The 18,238-nt window shown below is 36.2% G+C and overlaps 1 protein-coding gene across 10 annotated transcripts in view; it reads left to right on the forward strand.

Annotated features, from left to right (window-relative positions):
• HERC4 (HECT and RLD domain containing E3 ubiquitin protein ligase 4) overlaps positions 1-18,238 on the forward strand; it is a 137,453-nt gene that overhangs the window by 96,999 nt on the left and 22,216 nt on the right. For 7 of the 10 annotated variants that reach the window (XR_009053675.1, XM_057734433.1, XM_057734430.1 and 4 more), the window contains 4 exons: positions 310-333; positions 2,338-2,436; positions 4,091-4,258; positions 4,484-4,627. Coding sequence is in view for 9 of the 10 variants with exons in the window: in XM_057734433.1 (XP_057590416.1) it covers positions 310-333; positions 2,338-2,436; positions 4,091-4,258; positions 4,484-4,627 (435 nt within the window). In the remaining variant the exon portion in view is untranslated. The remainder of the gene's footprint in view (positions 1-309; positions 334-2,337; positions 2,437-4,090; positions 4,259-4,483; positions 4,628-18,238) is intronic. The other 3 variants (XM_057734435.1, XM_057734431.1, XM_057734439.1) reach the window with 1 other exon arrangement.

The raw sequence follows: 18,238 nt of genomic DNA on the forward strand, positions 1-18,238 counted from the left end.
AGTTTCCCTGTTCTACCTAAATTCTGCAAATGGTATACTTAATTGCTAAAAAAAAATTTCATTATGTTCAAGCCTCAATGATTTTATGACCACAATATATCTGAAACAAAGGTCTTATTAGATTTATAGGTACATAAGGTATATGTGGAAAGGGTAAGTTTTGTTGTAGATATATTTTGGTCTACTTCGTTAATTCAATGTTCTGCTATAGCAAAATAAATGAAATGCTTCTTTGAATAGAAATAGTTAAGTTTGGACACTAACATTGCTGTTTCCTCATTACTGTTACGTTCTGCACTGCTGTCTTAGGATGTCAACCATGGATTAACTGAGGTAAGTTTGGTGTAATAAAGCCTCATGTTCAGAGTAAGATATATTCTGTTTCGTCTTGACTGGAGACCCCAAGGTGTTCCTCTTTTTTGTGACTTTAAAACATATATGTATATATACAGATATATTTTAATGAGTGTATACAACTTGCCCTGAATAACATTTCAGAGGAATTTTCTGAAGAAAATTAGACCCTCTGATTTAGTTAACATTATACTTATATGATGCCTTTTAACAATGTTTAAAAATAGTTCCTATCCTCCTAAAGTCTTCCAGTATAAAATTTATAGTGTCTCAGAATACAAAAAAGCAAACTTGTAAACTTTAACAAATGTCTACCCAGAAGGCAGAAAGTATTTTGTTAGAGTAGAGTAATCTTCAATTTTTAAAGTAATAATTGATGCTCAGAATGGTCATAAAATTGAATAAACTTTCAGTATGATCATCTTCCTTACTTTGTTTAATGTACTGTCTTAATATATAAAGTTCTAGCACTTTGGCTTACATAATCAACAATCCTGAACCACCTTTTTAACACTTGGGAATGTTGTGTTATACTTCTGTTAGAGATTAGGTTTTGTTGTTTGCTTTGGTTTGCCTTTTTCCAGCACTTGAACTAGTGAAGCATTTAGAATTAGCTTTAAGTTATAGGCCTAACATTGTTTGCTTCCTCATCCTCAAATACAAGTAGCACATAAAATTATGAAATCAAAAAGTTTTGGAGCCAAAGGGGACTTTAGAAATCATCTCAGTCTTTTAGTTTCAGAGTAGTAAAAAGACTTTGTTATCAATAGCTAGTTAGTCACACAAATACAAGGTGAAGGGTGAAATTGTCATGAGAAAAATAGCCAAGAGTGATAACTTACTTGAGGGTTAATAAAACTCAGCATATTGTCTTACATGTTGAGAACAATGAGTTGATAGTCTTGTGTTCTATACTGGTTGGGCACTATTGAATTATTTCACTGTTTTTGATAGCCATAGTTAAAAGAGGCCTAGACAAATTGAAATAGTTTAAAAGAAGGCAGTTGGGATGGAGTAGTGCTGGAAACCATATTATTTTCAGGATGGTCGGAAAAACTGGGCATGTCCAGTGTGGGGAAAAGGACGACTTAGGGAGAGCATGGCAGCATGCTAAATCATATAAACATCCCTGCATGAGCAGAATGAAGACTGAAATACAAAACAAAGTGATGTATAGAAATGCAGATTCAGACTTAATATAAAGAACTTTCTATGAACTTAAAAGAAGAGGGTTGTTTCATGGTGTATTAAGTATTCACTGGAAGCCTTAAAATAAGAAGGGGCTCTGTGTCAGGGCTGGCACAAAGATTTTGCTTTGTTGGGTGCATAGTAGGAACATATCCTGCAATGGCAAGATCTGTGACTGGCAGTTCTGCCTTGTTAAAAACTTAGCAGTCAATCACTACGTTACCTGCTAGGATAAATAATTGTCGATTAGGTGACTAATATCTAATGGTGGTAATAATAGATCAACTATTATTGATCAATTTTGAAGGTTGGCAGAAAATAATAGTACTAATTGTGCTTATTTTGTATGTTAAATAATTGTTGGGCTCATAATAATGTTGGCACACTAATGGCATGCGGTAAATATCTGTTGAATGAATAAGTGGATTGCTTATCGTTGGCCTCAGTTGCTAGAGTAGCCCTAACGTATAAGAACTGGGTACTGTATTTAACATAGGAGTCCCAAATTTAGAATAAATTTGCAACCTAATTCACTGAAACTTCGAGTTAATACATGTTAAGGAAAAGATACCTGTAATGTACAATTTTTTGGATTCTGAAGTATACAGTTCTCTCCTAAAATGGGGGAATTAGGGTTATTCCAATGCCTCATCTAATTATCAGTATTTATGATTCCTGAATGACACAAAAGTGAATAAACCAATAATATGACCAACTTCATACAAGTAATGACAGTATCTACAAGAAATATGTCACAAACCAATTTGTACTAATAAGCTAATTTTTTATTTCCAGTTGGCAGATATTCCTGTTACAATCTGCACATATCCATTTGTATTTGATGCCCAAGCAAAAACTACTCTGTTACAAACAGATGCAGTCTTACAGATGCAGGTAAAATATTGTATGGTACTAATTTAATTTGAAAGCTTTTGAATTGTTTCTGTGGTGTTTTTTTAAAGTAGCTATTTGAAATGTCTTTGGGGATATTTGGTTCTTTTGTGGTCTGGCTTTTGCAAAGGTACTTTTACCAAAGTATCTTATATATATTTAAAAGGAAGTAGCACTTAATATTCTAAAAATGCTTTTAAAAACTACCCCTCCCCCAAATTTGATGGCTATTTTACAATTTGGTATTCTAAATTCTTCCATATTTTTAAATAATAAATAAATGGAATAATTTATATTTTTGTTATTTTATATCTAAAAATGGTATAATCTTCTTTCATTACGGAAATGTACACTCTTTATAAACAATTTAACTAGTTTACTTGATAAAATGTTTGTTTCAAATATTGCTTTATTATATATTCCCTATTTATATATTGGCTTGGCCAAAAAGTTCGTTTGGGTTTTTCCATAACATCTTTTGGAAAAACCCGAACGAAGTTCTTGGACAACCCAATACTTGGTAAAAGATGAAAGGGAGTAGAGGTGAGATGATGTTAAAGTAGGAGGAATTTGATCACTTGTAGGAGGAGGGTATGAAATTTCCATGAAGAATGCTTTAGTAATAAATAAGGTGTTTTCCTGAGGTTGGTCGTTTTCTCCTCCTCCTCCTCCCTCCACTTTATCCCCCCACTTTATGTTGATCATTCTTTCCTTTATAGTGAGAATTTTTAAAACTAGTTTACATTATGACTGTGAAGGACTGCAGTAGATTTGCTTTATCATTTGATTAAATTAAAACCTTTTTGAGTTTCTTCTTCTGGTATAGAATATCAGACTGTAGAGGCTGAAGACTAAGAAAGGATGCAGTGAGACCTTGGGCACTTACTATTCTAAAAATGCTTTAAAAACTACCTCTCCTCCAATTTTGATGGGAATTTTTATTCCTTTAAAATAAATGCATTTGGTATTCTAAATTCTTTCATATTTTTAAACAATAAATAATACTAAGAGGAATTTTAGAGATGTGCTTATTCCCATTTTCATCAACAGCAGAAATAAATACTTTTGTAGAGTTCTATACTAACAGATTGCTAGTTTTTTTATCAGTCTTTGTTAAAACAATAAGTTAATCACTTGGTGCTTTCAGTGTAGAATATTCCATTTTAGAACAAGAACATAAGGAAAATCATAGGAAAAAAATAAAAACTTTAAATGGTAAAAGCCACATGCTTGGTTTGTGAGCACATATGGTGATCACTCTACTAGATGAATTTCTACAAACCTTTTAGTTGGCCAGGCTCTTTCTTACTCTCTTTAAAGGTTTGTTTTAATGCTGTTTTCTTTTTCTTCTCATTATCCATCCTAGTTATTTTTGAGAAACAACAGTGTTCAGATTTATCATTATTATTATAGTTCCATGCTTACTTAATGGTATCATCAGTTATGCATTACTATAAAAAAATTCAAAGGGATACTCTTTATGCTCAGAATACAGTTTAAGCTCTGATGCTGTGCTAAATACTGTGCAGGTGCTATGTGAATTCAGTAGTATAGGAATTACAGGATATCTATAATTAATAGGTAGAGGTTAGCTTATCCAGTCACAGTAGCTTCTTTTCTAGCATTGCTATTAAATTTTTAATCTTTTGTTTTCTAGATGGCTATTGACCAGGCCCACAGACAGAATGTCTCCTCTCTTTTTCTCCCAGTGATTGAGTCTGTGAATCCTTGTTTAATTCTAGTGGTACGTAGAGAAAATATTGTAGGAGATGCAATGGAAGTCCTTAGGAAAACAAAGAATATAGACTACAAAAAGCCACTCAGGGTAATTTCACGTTTTCTGTTGTATAATTGGAACTTTTATTTAGAAAATACGTTTGAAGTTTTCCTGTTTATTTTTAGTATATCTTTGAATCCTAGTAAAAGTATATACTTAAAAAAATTTTAGCTGTTAATTGCTAAGCATTTATTTCATAATAAATAATGTTACAGAGTCTCCAGAATATACTTTCATTTCTTTACATTCATTGTTTGCATTATCCTATTTTAGGTTATATTTGTTGGAGAAGATGCTGTTGATGCAGGAGGTGTACGCAAAGAATTTTTCTTGCTCATCATGAGGGAATTATTGGATCCTAAATATGGCATGTTTAGGTATTATGAAGATTCCAGGCTCATTTGGTTTTCTGATAAGGTAAAAAGTCCAACCATCTAAATTATACGCACGCACACACACGTATATATACCTATATATTTCGACTTAACTTTGTAATAAATAGAAGTCATTACTAACATATTTCATTCATGGATCTGCTTTATTACAGTTTTAAAAATTATAAACTTTTGGACCCAAAGTCATCAAAATACATTAATGCTTACCACAGATTTCAAATCAGCAAAATAAATTAAGGAATGGTCAGCCTGAAAATGATGTTGACTATTCTGCTGAATTAGATTTGAGGATTGGATAACTACCAGATTAACTTTTATTCTGGGGAGAATTAATTTATGGTTAGGGATCATAGATTTCTCTACCTTAGCGTTTAGGGAACTACTCAACAAACTACAGCCCATGAACTAAGTTCTTCCCACCACATAACGTCAATGCCTACTCATTTACCTGTTGTCCGTTGCTACTTTCTAGCTAAAACTGGCAGAGGCAAAGTTGGGTGGTTACAATAGAGCCCCTGTGGCCAACAAAGCCTAAAATATTTGCCTGCTGGCCCCTGATTTAGAAATTGTAAGTGAAATGATTAGTTTAGTTTGTAGAACTCTGAGTTGAAAGAAATTTGAATTATTTACTATTCTAAAAACCTGTATATATTATTTATTCATTCTTCTAGGAGACCAGCTGTCCTTTGTAAAGTTAGCAGTCATGATGCGCAGTGCCTAGGCTAGTTAATTTATTAGGGGTTACAAAATGGTGTTACTCTAATTCTAACATTTCTTTTTCGTATTTGTAGCTTGGATACTTATATGTAAAGAAATTTTCTGATATCTACTATTTGGTCCTTAGTAATACAGTTCATGTGGGAAAGAGTTCTCTCTCTAGTTACTTGTTTTTCGAAAGGATGAATCTGTTCGTTAGCATACTCCAGTGGTGACAATTCATCTTTTTGGTTTTGTTTTCAAATATTATTATATATTCTTGGACTTAAACATATTTGATGTTTTTCAGTCCATTGCAGTTTTTATCTTTATTGATGTTATTTTTGTCCAGGGAGAGCTCTTCAGCTTGGCATCTGAATCCTTTTAACACAATCTTAATACTCTTTAGTAGCTTCCTTGCTACCTGGTGTACTTGGTATGATAAAATGTTCAAGATTTATACCTTTACTGCCTAACGATACCAGCCTTTCAACAAATATTATGATAACTGAAAATACAGTTGACCCTTGAACGACAGGGGTTTGAACTGTGTAGGTTCACTCATACGCAGATTTTTTTTTAAAACTCTTTATTGGAATATAATTGCTTTACACTGTTGTGCCACTTTTTGAGGTACACCAAAGTGAATCAGCTGTATTTATACATATATCTCCATATCTCCTCCCTCCCTATCCTGGCCCTCTTAAGTCATCACCCATCATCAAGTTTATCTCCCTGTGTTATGCAGCATCTTCCCACTAGCTTTCTGTTTTACATTTGGTAGTGTATATATGTCAGTGCTACTCTCTCACTTCGTCCCAGCTTCCCATTGCCCCATCCCCACCCCGTGTCCTCAAGTCCGTTCTCTACATCTGCATCTTTATTCTTGCGCTGTCACTGGGTTCATCAGTACCATTTTTTTTTTTAGATTCCATAAGTATGAGTTAGCATATGGTATTTGTTTTTCTTTTTCTGGCTTACTTCGCTCTGTATGACAGACTCTAGGTCTATCCACCTCATTGCAAATAACTCAGTTTCATTCCTTTTTATGGCTGAGTAATATTTCATTGTGTATACGTGCCACATCTTCTTTATCTATTCATCTGTTGATGGACATTTAGGTTGCTTCCATGTCCTGGCTATTGTAAATAGTGCTGCAATGAACACTATGGTGCATGTATCTTTTTGGATTATGGTTTTCTCTGGGTATATGCCCAGTAGTGGGATTGCTGGGTCATTTAGTAGTTCCATTTTTAGTTTTTTAAGGAACCTCCATACTGTTTTCCATAGTGGCCGTACCAACTTTACATTCCCACCAACAATGCAGGAGGGTTCCCTTTTCTCCACACCCTCTCCAGCATTTATTGTTCCTAGATTTTTTAATGATGGCCATTCTATCCAGTGTGAGGTGATACCTCATGTGGCTTTGACTTGCGTTTCTTTAATGATTATTGATGTTGAGCATCTTTTCATGTGTTTGTTAGCCATCTGCATGTCTTCTTTGGAGAAATGTCTATTTAGGTCTTCTGCCCATTTGTGGATTGGGTTATTTGCTTTTTTGGTATTAAGCTGCATGAGCTGCTTGTATATTTTGGAGATTAATCCTTTGTCCGTTGCTTCATTGGCTAATATTTTCTCCCATTCTGAGGGCAGCATTGGAGGCCCATTTGAAACTTATGTTCATAAATTTTAAAGATTACTCAACATGGTTGCGTTTTTCTTCTTCACTCACATTTAACTGCTTGAATAGAGGTAAAAATGAGACAGTCGGCTTAACTAGGTTGTGGTTTTAGCAAGTGAGTATAAACAGAAGGGAAGAAAGGGCAGGGGAACATCTTGGATTATAACGTTTAAGCTTTGTAAGGAGGAAAGTGTAAGGGCTTGGTTGGGAGGTGATTTTTTTTAAAGTGGCGTGGTTAATGGATTGTAGTTGCTGGTGGAGTTGAGTTGTAGTGTGAGTCAAAGTATTGGGGGAGGGGTGAGTTACAAAGTAGGAAATGATGGTCAGATACAAAGGCTTAAAATTTGGAGGGTTGCATTTGAATATAAAATATGACCATGGGAATGAGTATCTGAGATGTGATGGAGGACAAGACTGTTGGAAATAAGCAGGTCAGGGAACTGAGAGGGCTAGTGTGTTGGATGCCTTCTTTGCCCGGATATTGAAATCATCAAAAACAATGGCAATATTAGTGGTAGAGAAAGAAAGCATAAGATAGTTCAGAATCTGTGAATGAGGGCACTGTGAATGTCTTTAAATGCCAGCACAAGGAACAGTAGCAGGGAAATGGTCAGTTGGCCTATGTTTCACAGAAGCTGAAGTTTTAGGAAGGCAAATGGCAAGAGGTCTAGAAGAAGTGAAGAGCCAGGAGACCTGCCTCTAGGCCTGGTTGTATGAGGGGTTGTAAGAGAAAACAGACACCATTTATGAGCTGCAGGGGATATAGCATCCTCAGGAGACAGTTTTGTTCCTTTAAGAAAAGGGGGAAGGAAAATTTGGAGAAGTTTAAGGTATAAGCAGTTTTCCAAATAATAGATTGTGAGTTCCAGAACAGAGAAAGGGTTTGGTGGAGCAGGGACAATTGGTAAGATTGTGTCAGATTTTAGGGCCTGTACAATGCTACACGGAAATGGGATTAGGGACAACGTGTGAGCTTTTAGGTTTCTTTTTTTTTTTTATTTTTTTGGGGGGTACACGAGGTTTAATCATCAGTTTTTATACACATATCCCCGTATTCCCTCCCTTCCTTGACTCCCCCCACCTCGAGTCCTCCCCGCCAACTTTTAGGTTTCTTTTGCTGACAATCAGACATGTAAGACATAGTTAAATAGTCCTGATGGCCTCCAAGATAGGTGAACAATCTGTTCAAATCACGGTCTCCTTCTTGGCACTGATCTCTTAAGGCAGTTTGTCGTGGTGTAGCAGATAGAATTTGAAGAGGGTGCGTGGGGTTGGAGGCCTGTCCTGCTAGGAACACAAAGAGTTTCTATGGACCTTTATTCAGTTCTGCAGAGGGGTAATGTTTTGAGACCAGGGGAGGGGCAGTCTTAACAAACTTTATCATAAATCTCTCATACCTTTTCAGTTATATCTTTATTTGGGCAATAGGAGCCCCATAGACCTGGCTCCTCTTTTGTGTACTTTTGATATGTCCCCATTATTCTTTAAGTATTCCTTACGTTTGGTACAGAAAATGTTCCAGGCTCATTTTTATCCAGGCTACCCTAGTCTTGGCATTAGCCATTTCTCCTAAGTGTCCTGACTTTTTTTTTTAAGAACTTAATTGAGATATAATTGACGTAGAGTGAATTGCATGTATTTAAAGTGTACAATGTGATATTTTTTTTCTTATTAGTAATGCAGTCTCCCAGTTCATCCCCACCCACCCCCGCCCCTTTCCCCACCTGGTGTCCTATGTTTGTTCTCTACATCTGCGTGTATATTTCTGCCTTGCAAACCAGTTGATCTGTACCATTTTTCTATATTCTGCATATATACATTCCTATATGATATTTGCTTTTCTCTTTCTGACTTACTTTACTCTGTATGACAGTCTCTAGGTCCATCCATGTCTCTACAAATGTCCTAATTGTGTTCCTTTTTACAGCTGAGTAATATTCCATTGTATATATGTACCACATCTTCTTTAGCCATTCCTCTGTTGATGGACATTTAGGTTGCTTCCATGTCCTGGCTATTGTAAATAGTGCTGCAGTGAACATTGGGGTGCATGGGTCTTTTTGAATTATGGTTTTCTCTGGGTATATGCCCAGTAGCGGAATTGCTGGGTCATATGGTAACTCTATTTTTAGTTTTTCAAGGAACTTCCATACTGTTCTCCATAGTGGCTGTATCAATTTACATTCCCACTAATAGTGTAAGAGGCTTGCCTTTTCTCCACACCCTCTTCAGCATTTACTGTTTGTAGATTTTCTGATGATGCCCATTCTAACCAGTGTGAGGTGATACCTCATTGTAGTTTTGATTTGCGTTTCTTTAATAACTAGTGATGTTGAGCAGCTTTTCATGTGCCTCTTGGCCATCCATGTCTTCTTTGGAGAAATGCCTATTTAGGTGTTCTGCCCATTTTTTGATTGGGTTGTTTGTTTTTTTGATATTGAACTGCATGAACTATTTATATATTTTGGAGATTAATCCTGTGTCTGTTGATTCATTTGCAAATATTTCCTCCCATTCTGAGGGTTGTCTTTGCGTCTTGCTTATAGTTGCCTTTGCTGTGCAGAAGCTTTGAGGTTTCATTAGGTCCCACTTATTTATTTTTGTTTTTATTTCCATTACTCTAGGAGGCAGATCAAAAAAGATCTTGCTGTGATTTATGTCGAAGAGTGTTCTTCCTATGTTTTCCTCTAGTAGTTTTGTAGTGTCTGGCCTTACATTTAGGTCTTTAATCCATTTGGAGTTTATTTTTGTGTATGGTGTTAGGGAGTGTTCTAATTTCATTCTTTTACATGTAGCTGTCCAGTTTTCCCAGCACCATTTATTGAAGAGGCTGTCTTTTCTCCATTGTATATCCTTGCCTCCTTTGTCATAGATTAGTTGACCATAGTTTGTCTCTGGGCTTTCTATCCTGTTCCATTGATCTTTATTTCTGTTTTTGTGCGAGTACCATATTGTCTTGATTACTGTAGCTTCATAGTATTGTCTGAAGTCCGGAATTCTGATTCCTCCAGCTCCGTTTTTTTCCCTCAAGTTAATTTTGTGTCTCCATACAAATTTTAGGATTTTTTGTTCTAGTTCTGTGAAAAATGCCATTGGTAATTTGACAGGGATTGCATTGAATCTGTAGATTGCTTTAGGTAGTATAGTCATTTTCACAGTGTTGATTCTTCCAATCCAAGAACATGATGTATCTCTCCATCTGTTTGTGTCATCTTTTATTTCTTTCATTAGTGTCTTACAGTTTTCTGAGTACAGGTCTTCTACCTCCTTAGTTAGGTTTATTCCTGGGTATTTTATTCTTTTTGTTGCAATGGTGAATGGGATTGTTTCCTTAATTTCTCTTTCTGATCTTTCATCACTTTCATGTGTATAGGAATGCAAGAGATTTCTGTGTGTTAATTTTGTATACTGCAGCTTTACCAAATTCATTGATTAGCTCTAGTAGTTTTCTGGTGGCATCTTTAGGATTTTCTATGTATAGTGTCATGTTGTCTGCAAACAGTGACAGTTTTATTTCTTCTTTTCCAATTTGGATTCCTTTCCTTCTTTTTCTCTGATTGCGGTGGCAAGGACGAGCCCTGACTTCTTTAAGTATAAAATGGTATTTAGAAATCAAGCTCTGGATGCTAAGTGTACTCATTTTCACCAAGGAGTCATTGCTTTCAGAGTCTCACAGCAGACAGAACTAGGCATATAAACACCATGGCACATACCTCCTGGTTTTCAATATGTATGGATACATATATGCATATACATATACACACGTGTGTGTTGTGTGTGTGTGCATATATATACACATGTTAAAAACCATGAGATGACACTTGATACCTCTAATTCTGTACAAACACCACAGAGTTTATTTTAGCCCTCTCTCTTTCCATTTTATGGGATTTAAGTCACTAGTGAGAAACTTCACAGCCATCATCTTCAAGGTATTTGCTCAGTAAATAGCTAGTCTTCTGGCTACATTGGCCCAAAGCTCAGCCCCAGACCTACTGGAGCACCTACTCAGAGAAGGTGTAGGAAGGAGGGAGGAAGGCAGAGGGCTGTATGTTCTTTTAAATTTAATATTATTTTTTAATGAGGTAAAATTCACATAACATAAAATTTCTTTGTTTTAAGAATTTTAAAATGTACGATTAAGTGGCATTTAGTACATTCACAGTTTTGTGCAATCAATACCACTGTCTAGTTCCAGAACATTTTATCATCTCAAAAGGAAACCTATAGACGTTAAGCAGTTTCTCCCCATTTCCTTCTCCCTTCAGCCTCAGACAATCACTGCTTTACTGCCTGTCTCTGTGGATTTGTCTGTTCTTCATATTTGCTATTAATGGAAACCATATAGTATATGGCTTTCGGCATCTGGCTTCTTTCATTTAGGCTAATGTTTCCAAGGCTCATCCATGTTGTATCATGTGTCAGTACTTCATTCCTTTTTATAGCTGAATAATATTGCATTATATTGTTAAATACCGCATTTGTTTATTCATTCATCAGTTGATGGACATTTGGGTTGTTTATCTCTTTTGGTGAACTGTTGTGAATAGTACTGCTGTGAAAACTTGTATACAAGTTATTGTTTGCAGTCATTTTGTGTGTATACCTATGAGTTGAATTGTTAGATCATGTGATAATTCTGTTTGACTTTTTGAGGAACCACCAAACTGTTTTCCACAATGGCTATACCATTTTACATTCCCATCAGTAGTATATGACAATTCTAATTTCTCTACAATCATGGTCAACGTTTGCTACTTTCTTTTTTTGAAGAAAATATTTGTGTATTTCAAAATATATTTCATATATGTATTTGTCTTTTTATTATAGTGGGTGTGAATTGGTATCTCATTATGATTTGATTTGTATCCTTTATTGGCTAATGCTGTACTTGTTTGGCAATTTGTATACCTTCTTTAGCAAGATGTGTTTTTAAGTCTTATATAGTTTTGAATTGGATTGTTTTTGTTGCTGAGGGTTTTTTTTTAATATTTATTTATTTGGCTCTCCTAGATATTAGTTGCTACTTGTGGGATCTTTGTTGCAGCATTCAGGATCTTTAGTTGCAGCATTCAGGATCCTTTAGTTGTGGCATGTGGCTAGTTCCCTGACCAGGGATTGAACCCGGGCCCCCTGCATTGGGTCTTAACCACTGGACCACTGGGAAGTCCCTGTTGCTGAGTTTTAAGAGTTCTTTTATATATTCTGGGTACTAGACCCTTGTCAAATATATGCTTTTCAAATATTCTCTGCCAGTGTATGAATTATCTTTTAACTTGCTTGCTAATGTTCTTTGATAACAAAATTTTAAATTTTGGTGAAGTCTTTTTGTCTTTTTTATATTATTGCTTGTGCTTTTTGGTGTTACAACTAAGGAACCATGGACAAATTCAAGGTCATGAAGATTTACCCCTGAGTTTTCTTACAGGAGTTTTATAGTTTTAGCTGTTATAATTTAGGTCTTTGATCTATTTTGAGTTTATTTTTTGTCTGTGGTGTGAGGTAAGAGTTCAACTTCATTCTTTGCATGTGAATACCTGGTTGTCCCACTATTGCTTGTTAAAGAGACTAGTATTCTTTCCCCATTGAATAGTCTTGGCATCCTTGTGAAAATTAATTGACTCTAGCTGTGTGGATTTATTTCTGGACTCTCACTTTTATTCCAGTGATGTATATGTCTGTTCTTATGCCAGTATTGCACTGTGTTGTTTGCTATAACTTTGTAGATTTTGAAATTGAAATGTGTGAGTTCTCGCACTTTGTTTTTCTCATTCAAGGTTCTTTTGACTCTTAGGAGTTCCTTGCAATTCTGTATGAATTTTATGGTTAGCTTTTGCATTTCTGCAAAAAAGGCCATTGAGGTTTTGATAGAGAATGCATTGAATCTGTAGATCAGTTTGGGAAGTATGGCCATCTTAACAATATTGTCTTCTAATCTGTGAATATGGGATGTCTTTCCAGTTATTTAGGTCTTTTTTTTTTAATAAATGTATTTATTTATTGGCTGCGTTGAGTCTTCATTGCTGCACACTGGCTTTCTCTAGTTGCGGAGAGCTTACTCTTCATTGTAGTGCGCAGGCTCCTCATTGCAGTGGCTTCCCTTGTTGCGGAGCACGGGCTCTAGGCCTGTGGGGTTCAGTAGTTGCAGCACATGGGCTCAATAGTTGTGGCACACGGGCTTAGTTGTTTTGTGGCATGTGGAATCTTCCTGCACCAGGGCTCGAACATATGTCCCCTGCATTGGCAGGCGGATTCTTAATCACTGTGCCACCTAGGAAGTCCCTATTTAGGTCTTCTAATTTCTTTTTTTTTTATTGTTTTATTTTTATTTATTTTTGACTGCGTTGGGTCTTTGTTGCTGTGTGCGGGCTTTCTCTAGCTGTGGCGAGCAGAGGGCTACTCTTTGTTTTGGGCTTGTCAGTGTGGTGACTTATATCGTTGCGGAGCACAGGCTCTAGGTGTGCGGGCTTCAGTAGTTGCTGCACATGGGCTCAGTCGTTATGGCTCATGGGCTGTAGAGCGCAGTCTCAGTAGTTATGGCACATGGGCTTGGTTGCTCTGCAGCATGTGGGATCTCCCTGGACCAGGGATGGAACCTGTATCCCCTGCATTGGCATGCAGATTCTTAACCACTGCACCACCAGGGAAGTCAGGTCTTTTAATTTCTTTCAACAATGTTTTATAGCTTTCAGTGTACAAGTCTTACACGTCCTTGGTAAATTTATCTCGTATTTTGTTCTTTTTGATGCTATCATAAATGAAATTGTTTTCTTAATTTTATTTTTGGTTCATTGCTAATGTGTAGAAATACAGCTGATTTTTTGTGTGTTGGTCATATGCTGAATTCATTTATTAGCTCTAGTAGTTTGTTTTGTGGATTCTTTAGGATTTCTGTGTACAAGATCATGTCATCTATAAATTCAATAGATTTTATTTCTTTCCGATTTGGATACCTTTATTTCTTTTTCTTTACCCTGTCTAGAACTTCCAATATACTTTCAAGTGCAAGTGGTGAGAGTGGACGTGCTTCTCAATTTTTCCTGATCTGAGTGGAATGTCAACTGTGGGTTTTTCATAAATTCCTTGAATCATGTTAAGGAGATTCCATTCTATGCCAAGTTTGTTGAATTTATTTATCATGAAAGGGTATTGGATTTTATTCAAATGTTTTTTTCTATATAAATTGAGATGATCATGTGGTTTCCTTCCTTCATTCCATTATGTGATGTATTACATTGGTTGATTTTCTTATGTTGAACCACCCTGTGTTCCTGGGATAAAGCCCACTTCATCTTTGTGTATAATCCTTTTAATATACTGCTGGATTCAGTTTGCTAGTATTCTGTTGACAGTTTTTCTGTACTTACTGTAAGGAATACTGCTCTATAGTTTTCTTTTGTATGTGAGTGATGTCTTTGTCTGACTTTGGTATCATGATATCCCTGACCTCATAGAATGACTTAAGAACTGTTTCCTTCTCTTCCATTTCTTGGAAGAGTTTGAGAATGATTGGTGTTAATTCTTCTAAATGTTTGGTAGAATCTGGTCTCAAGCTTTTGTTGGGAAATTTTTTTTAAATTAATTAATTTATTTATTTTATTGGTTGTGTTGGGTCTTTTTTGCTGTGTGCAGGCTTTCTTTAGTTGTGGTGAGTGGGGGCTACTCTTCGTTGTGGTGCGCGGGCTCCTCATTGCCATGGCTTCTCTTGTTGCGGAGCATGGGCTCCAGGCGCTTGGGCTTCAGTAGTTGCAGCACATGGGCTCAGTAGTTGTGGCTCACGGGCTCTAAAGCGCAGGCTCAATAGTTGTGGCGCACGGGCTTAGTTGCTCCGTGGCATATGGGAATCTTCCTGGAGCAGCGCTCGAACCCATGTCCCCTACATTGGCAGGCAGATTCTTAACCACTGCGCCACCTAGGATGCCCTGTTGGGAAGTTTTTGATTGATGGCTCAAACTCTTATTATAAGTATCTTTAGGTTTTTAAATTCTTCTAATGTCAGTTGGTAGTTTTTGTGTTTCTAGGAATTTGTCCATTTCATCTAGATTATCTATTTTGATGGCATACGGTTATTCATAGTATTCTTTTATAATCCTTTTTATTTCTGTAAGATTGGTAGTAATGTCCACACTTTCAGTCCTGATTTTAGTAAGTCTTCTCTTTTTTCTCTTGGTCATTCCAGCTAAAGATTTGTTAATTTTGTTGATCTTTTAAAAGAATTACCTTTTGGTTTTGTTGCTTTGTGTATTGTTTTTCTATTCTCATTTCATTTATTTCCACTTTAATCTTTATTATTTTCCCCCTCTGCTAGGTTTTGGGTTTGGCTTGCTCTTCTTTTTGTAGTTCCTTAGGGAATAAAGTTAGGTTATTTATTTGAGATATTGTTTTTTTTAATTTAGATGTTTACAACTATAAAAATTTCTTTTTGAACTCTGCTTTCCCTGCATCCATAAGTTGTTGTATGGTGTGTTTTCATTTTCAGGAATGTCTAAGTATTTTCTGATTTCCCTTGTGCTACCTTCTTTGACCCATTGGTTTTTCAGGAGGGTGTTGTTTAATTTCCAGATTTTTATGAATTTTCCATATTTCCTTCTGATACTGATATCTAGTTTCATTCCATTATGTTCAAAAAATATATATTTTATGATTTTAGTCTTTTTAATTGTAGTTTTTTAAAAATTATTGTGTATTGTTTGTTTCCCGTGGTACCTCTTATTTATCCAGTTTTCTTGTGTTTGTTTCATCTTTTTCTTGTGATTCTTGGCTGTTTATTATTTTAGTGTGAGACACTGAAATGCTACTTGGATACTTTATGTGTATGTGCATACACATTTATGTTTACTGGCCCCATTCATAGAGTGATTAGGTGGAGGCCTTTCCAGGGCGAACCCTTAAATGTCAGCATGTATAAGTTTTTTACCCTTTGTGTTTCAGGAAAGGTTGTAGCCTTGGCTGTCAGTGTTCTAGTAGTGTTCCAAACACTAGAAAGGGAAGCTGGGATTCTCATTGTTCACTTTACAGATCTCCATTTGATCCCTTTGTTTTTAATGCAGCACGCTGATCATCAGTTATTTCAGATTCCAGAGCCTCTTTGGTTTTTTGTTTGTTTTTCGTTTTTCTAATGAATTTCTTTACTTTTTTAAAAAGATCTTTTTAATGTGGACCATTTTAAAAGTCTTTATTGAATTTGTTACAGTGTTGCTTCTGTTTTATGTATAGTGTTTTGGCTGTGAGGCAGGTGGGACCTTAGCTCCCTGACCAAGGATTGAACCCATACCCCCTCCCCCGCCGGGTGTTGGAAGGTAAAGTCTTAACCATTGGACTGCCATGGAAGTCCTACCAGAGCCTCTTTGGTTCATCTTTTCCAGAAAAGTAAAGGCCTTTTCATCAAGCATCCTGTTTTCAATCCCACTCTTATACCTCTGACTTTCAGAGTCTTATGTTTTACTAACTGAGCTATCTGGACTACCTCAGACTTTACAGTATTGATTGGCACTTCCAGTTCCTGACTCTACAGCACAGATGAGCTTGTTTATTACTGGATTTCCTATACAAGCTACTATTTCAGTTTTTTCTGCTTTACTGAAGTAGACCAGCCATCCATTTATTTTTCATATTTTGAAATATGAAAATCTCTTTAGTGCTGTTAAAACCCTCCCGTATTCTCTTTTTTCTTGTGGATTTATGCCATTTTTATTCCTTCATCCTCATTTAAAGGTATTTCAGGAAGAAGAGAAATTAACACATATTCATTCTGCCCTATTTAAGAAGGACTTTCTAAACTTCAACCCAATGTAGGACATTAGAAGAAAAAGATTAATTTGACCAATGAAAAATATGACATAACAAAACATAAAAAGCGTATATGTAACAAATATGACACAGAATAATAACCCTAACATATGACGAATTCAAATACAAATATATAAGAAAATGGTAGCCCCCAAAAGATAAATGGGCCAAGTACACAAAGAGGCATTTCACAAACACACACAAATCCCTAATTTTCAGTATCACTGATAGTCAAAAATAGTGATACTAATTTTCAGTATCACTAATAGTAAAACAAGTTGTTACTTTTTAACTCAGAAATATGTTTTATGTGTGTATGGTATGTGTATACAGATGAAAATGTGTAAAGATAGTCATTTTCCTGGGCTACAAATGGTGGTATATAAACTAGAACAGTTGTGGAGGAAAAGAGTTTGATAGTATACTTAACTTTACTTAGACTTTGAAATTCTTCCTTGTAAAGCAGAATTTCTCCTAAGGAAATATTCCAAACTATGGACCAAAATATATGCAAAAAAGATGGCTATCTTATTTTGAAAATTACTAGTGAATTAGAATAACTTTTAAAAAAAATAAATTTAGTTATTTATTGGCTGTGTTGGATGTTCATTGCTGTGTGTGGGCTTTCTCTAGTTGCGGTGAGTGGGGGTTACTCCTCATTGCAGTGCGCGTGCTTCTCATTGCAGTGGCTTCTCTCGTTGTGGAGCACAGGCTCTAGGCACGCGGGCTTCAACAGTTGTGGCACACGGGCTCTGGAATGCAGGCTCAGTAGTTGTGGCGCATGGGCTTAGTTGCTTCAGGGCATGTGGGATCTTCCCGGACCAGGGCTCAAACCCGTGTCCCCTGCATTGGCAGGTGGATTCTCAACCACTGCGTCACCAGGGAGGTCTTAGAATAACATTTATTGAGCTTTTACTGTATGCTTCAGGAAGTGTGCTAAAAGCATTTTACATACATTATTCCACTTAATCCTTACAACAACCATATGAGATTCCTACTTTTATCTTGAAAACACTGAGGCCAGATGAACCAGGTCTGGAGCCCCAGATTTAATTTAAAAATTGTTTGCTCTTGGGACTTCCCTGTGCCGCAGTGGTTAAGAATTCGCCTGCCAATACAGGGACATGGGTTCGATCCCTGGTCCGGGAAGACCCCACATGCTGCGGAGCAACTAAGCCCATGAGCCGCAACCACTGAAGCCAGCATGCCTAGAGCCTGTGCTCTGCAACAAGAGAAGACACTGCGGTGAGCCCCCGCACCACAATGAAGAGTAGCCACCACTTGCCGCAACTAGAGAAAGCCTGTGCATAGCAGCAAAGACCCAACACAGCCTAAATAAATAAATAAATAAATGATTACATTTTTTAAAATAATAAAAATAAGAATTGTTTGCTCTTAAAAAAAAATTTGCTCTTAATTGTCATGATCACAGAATTCCCTGTGACCATATATTAATTCTCTAAAGAT

This window comes from Hippopotamus amphibius, chromosome 5 (genome assembly GCF_030028045.1).
Source record: "Hippopotamus amphibius kiboko isolate mHipAmp2 chromosome 5, mHipAmp2.hap2, whole genome shotgun sequence".
Taxonomy (NCBI): Eukaryota; Metazoa; Chordata; class Mammalia; order Artiodactyla; family Hippopotamidae; genus Hippopotamus; species Hippopotamus amphibius.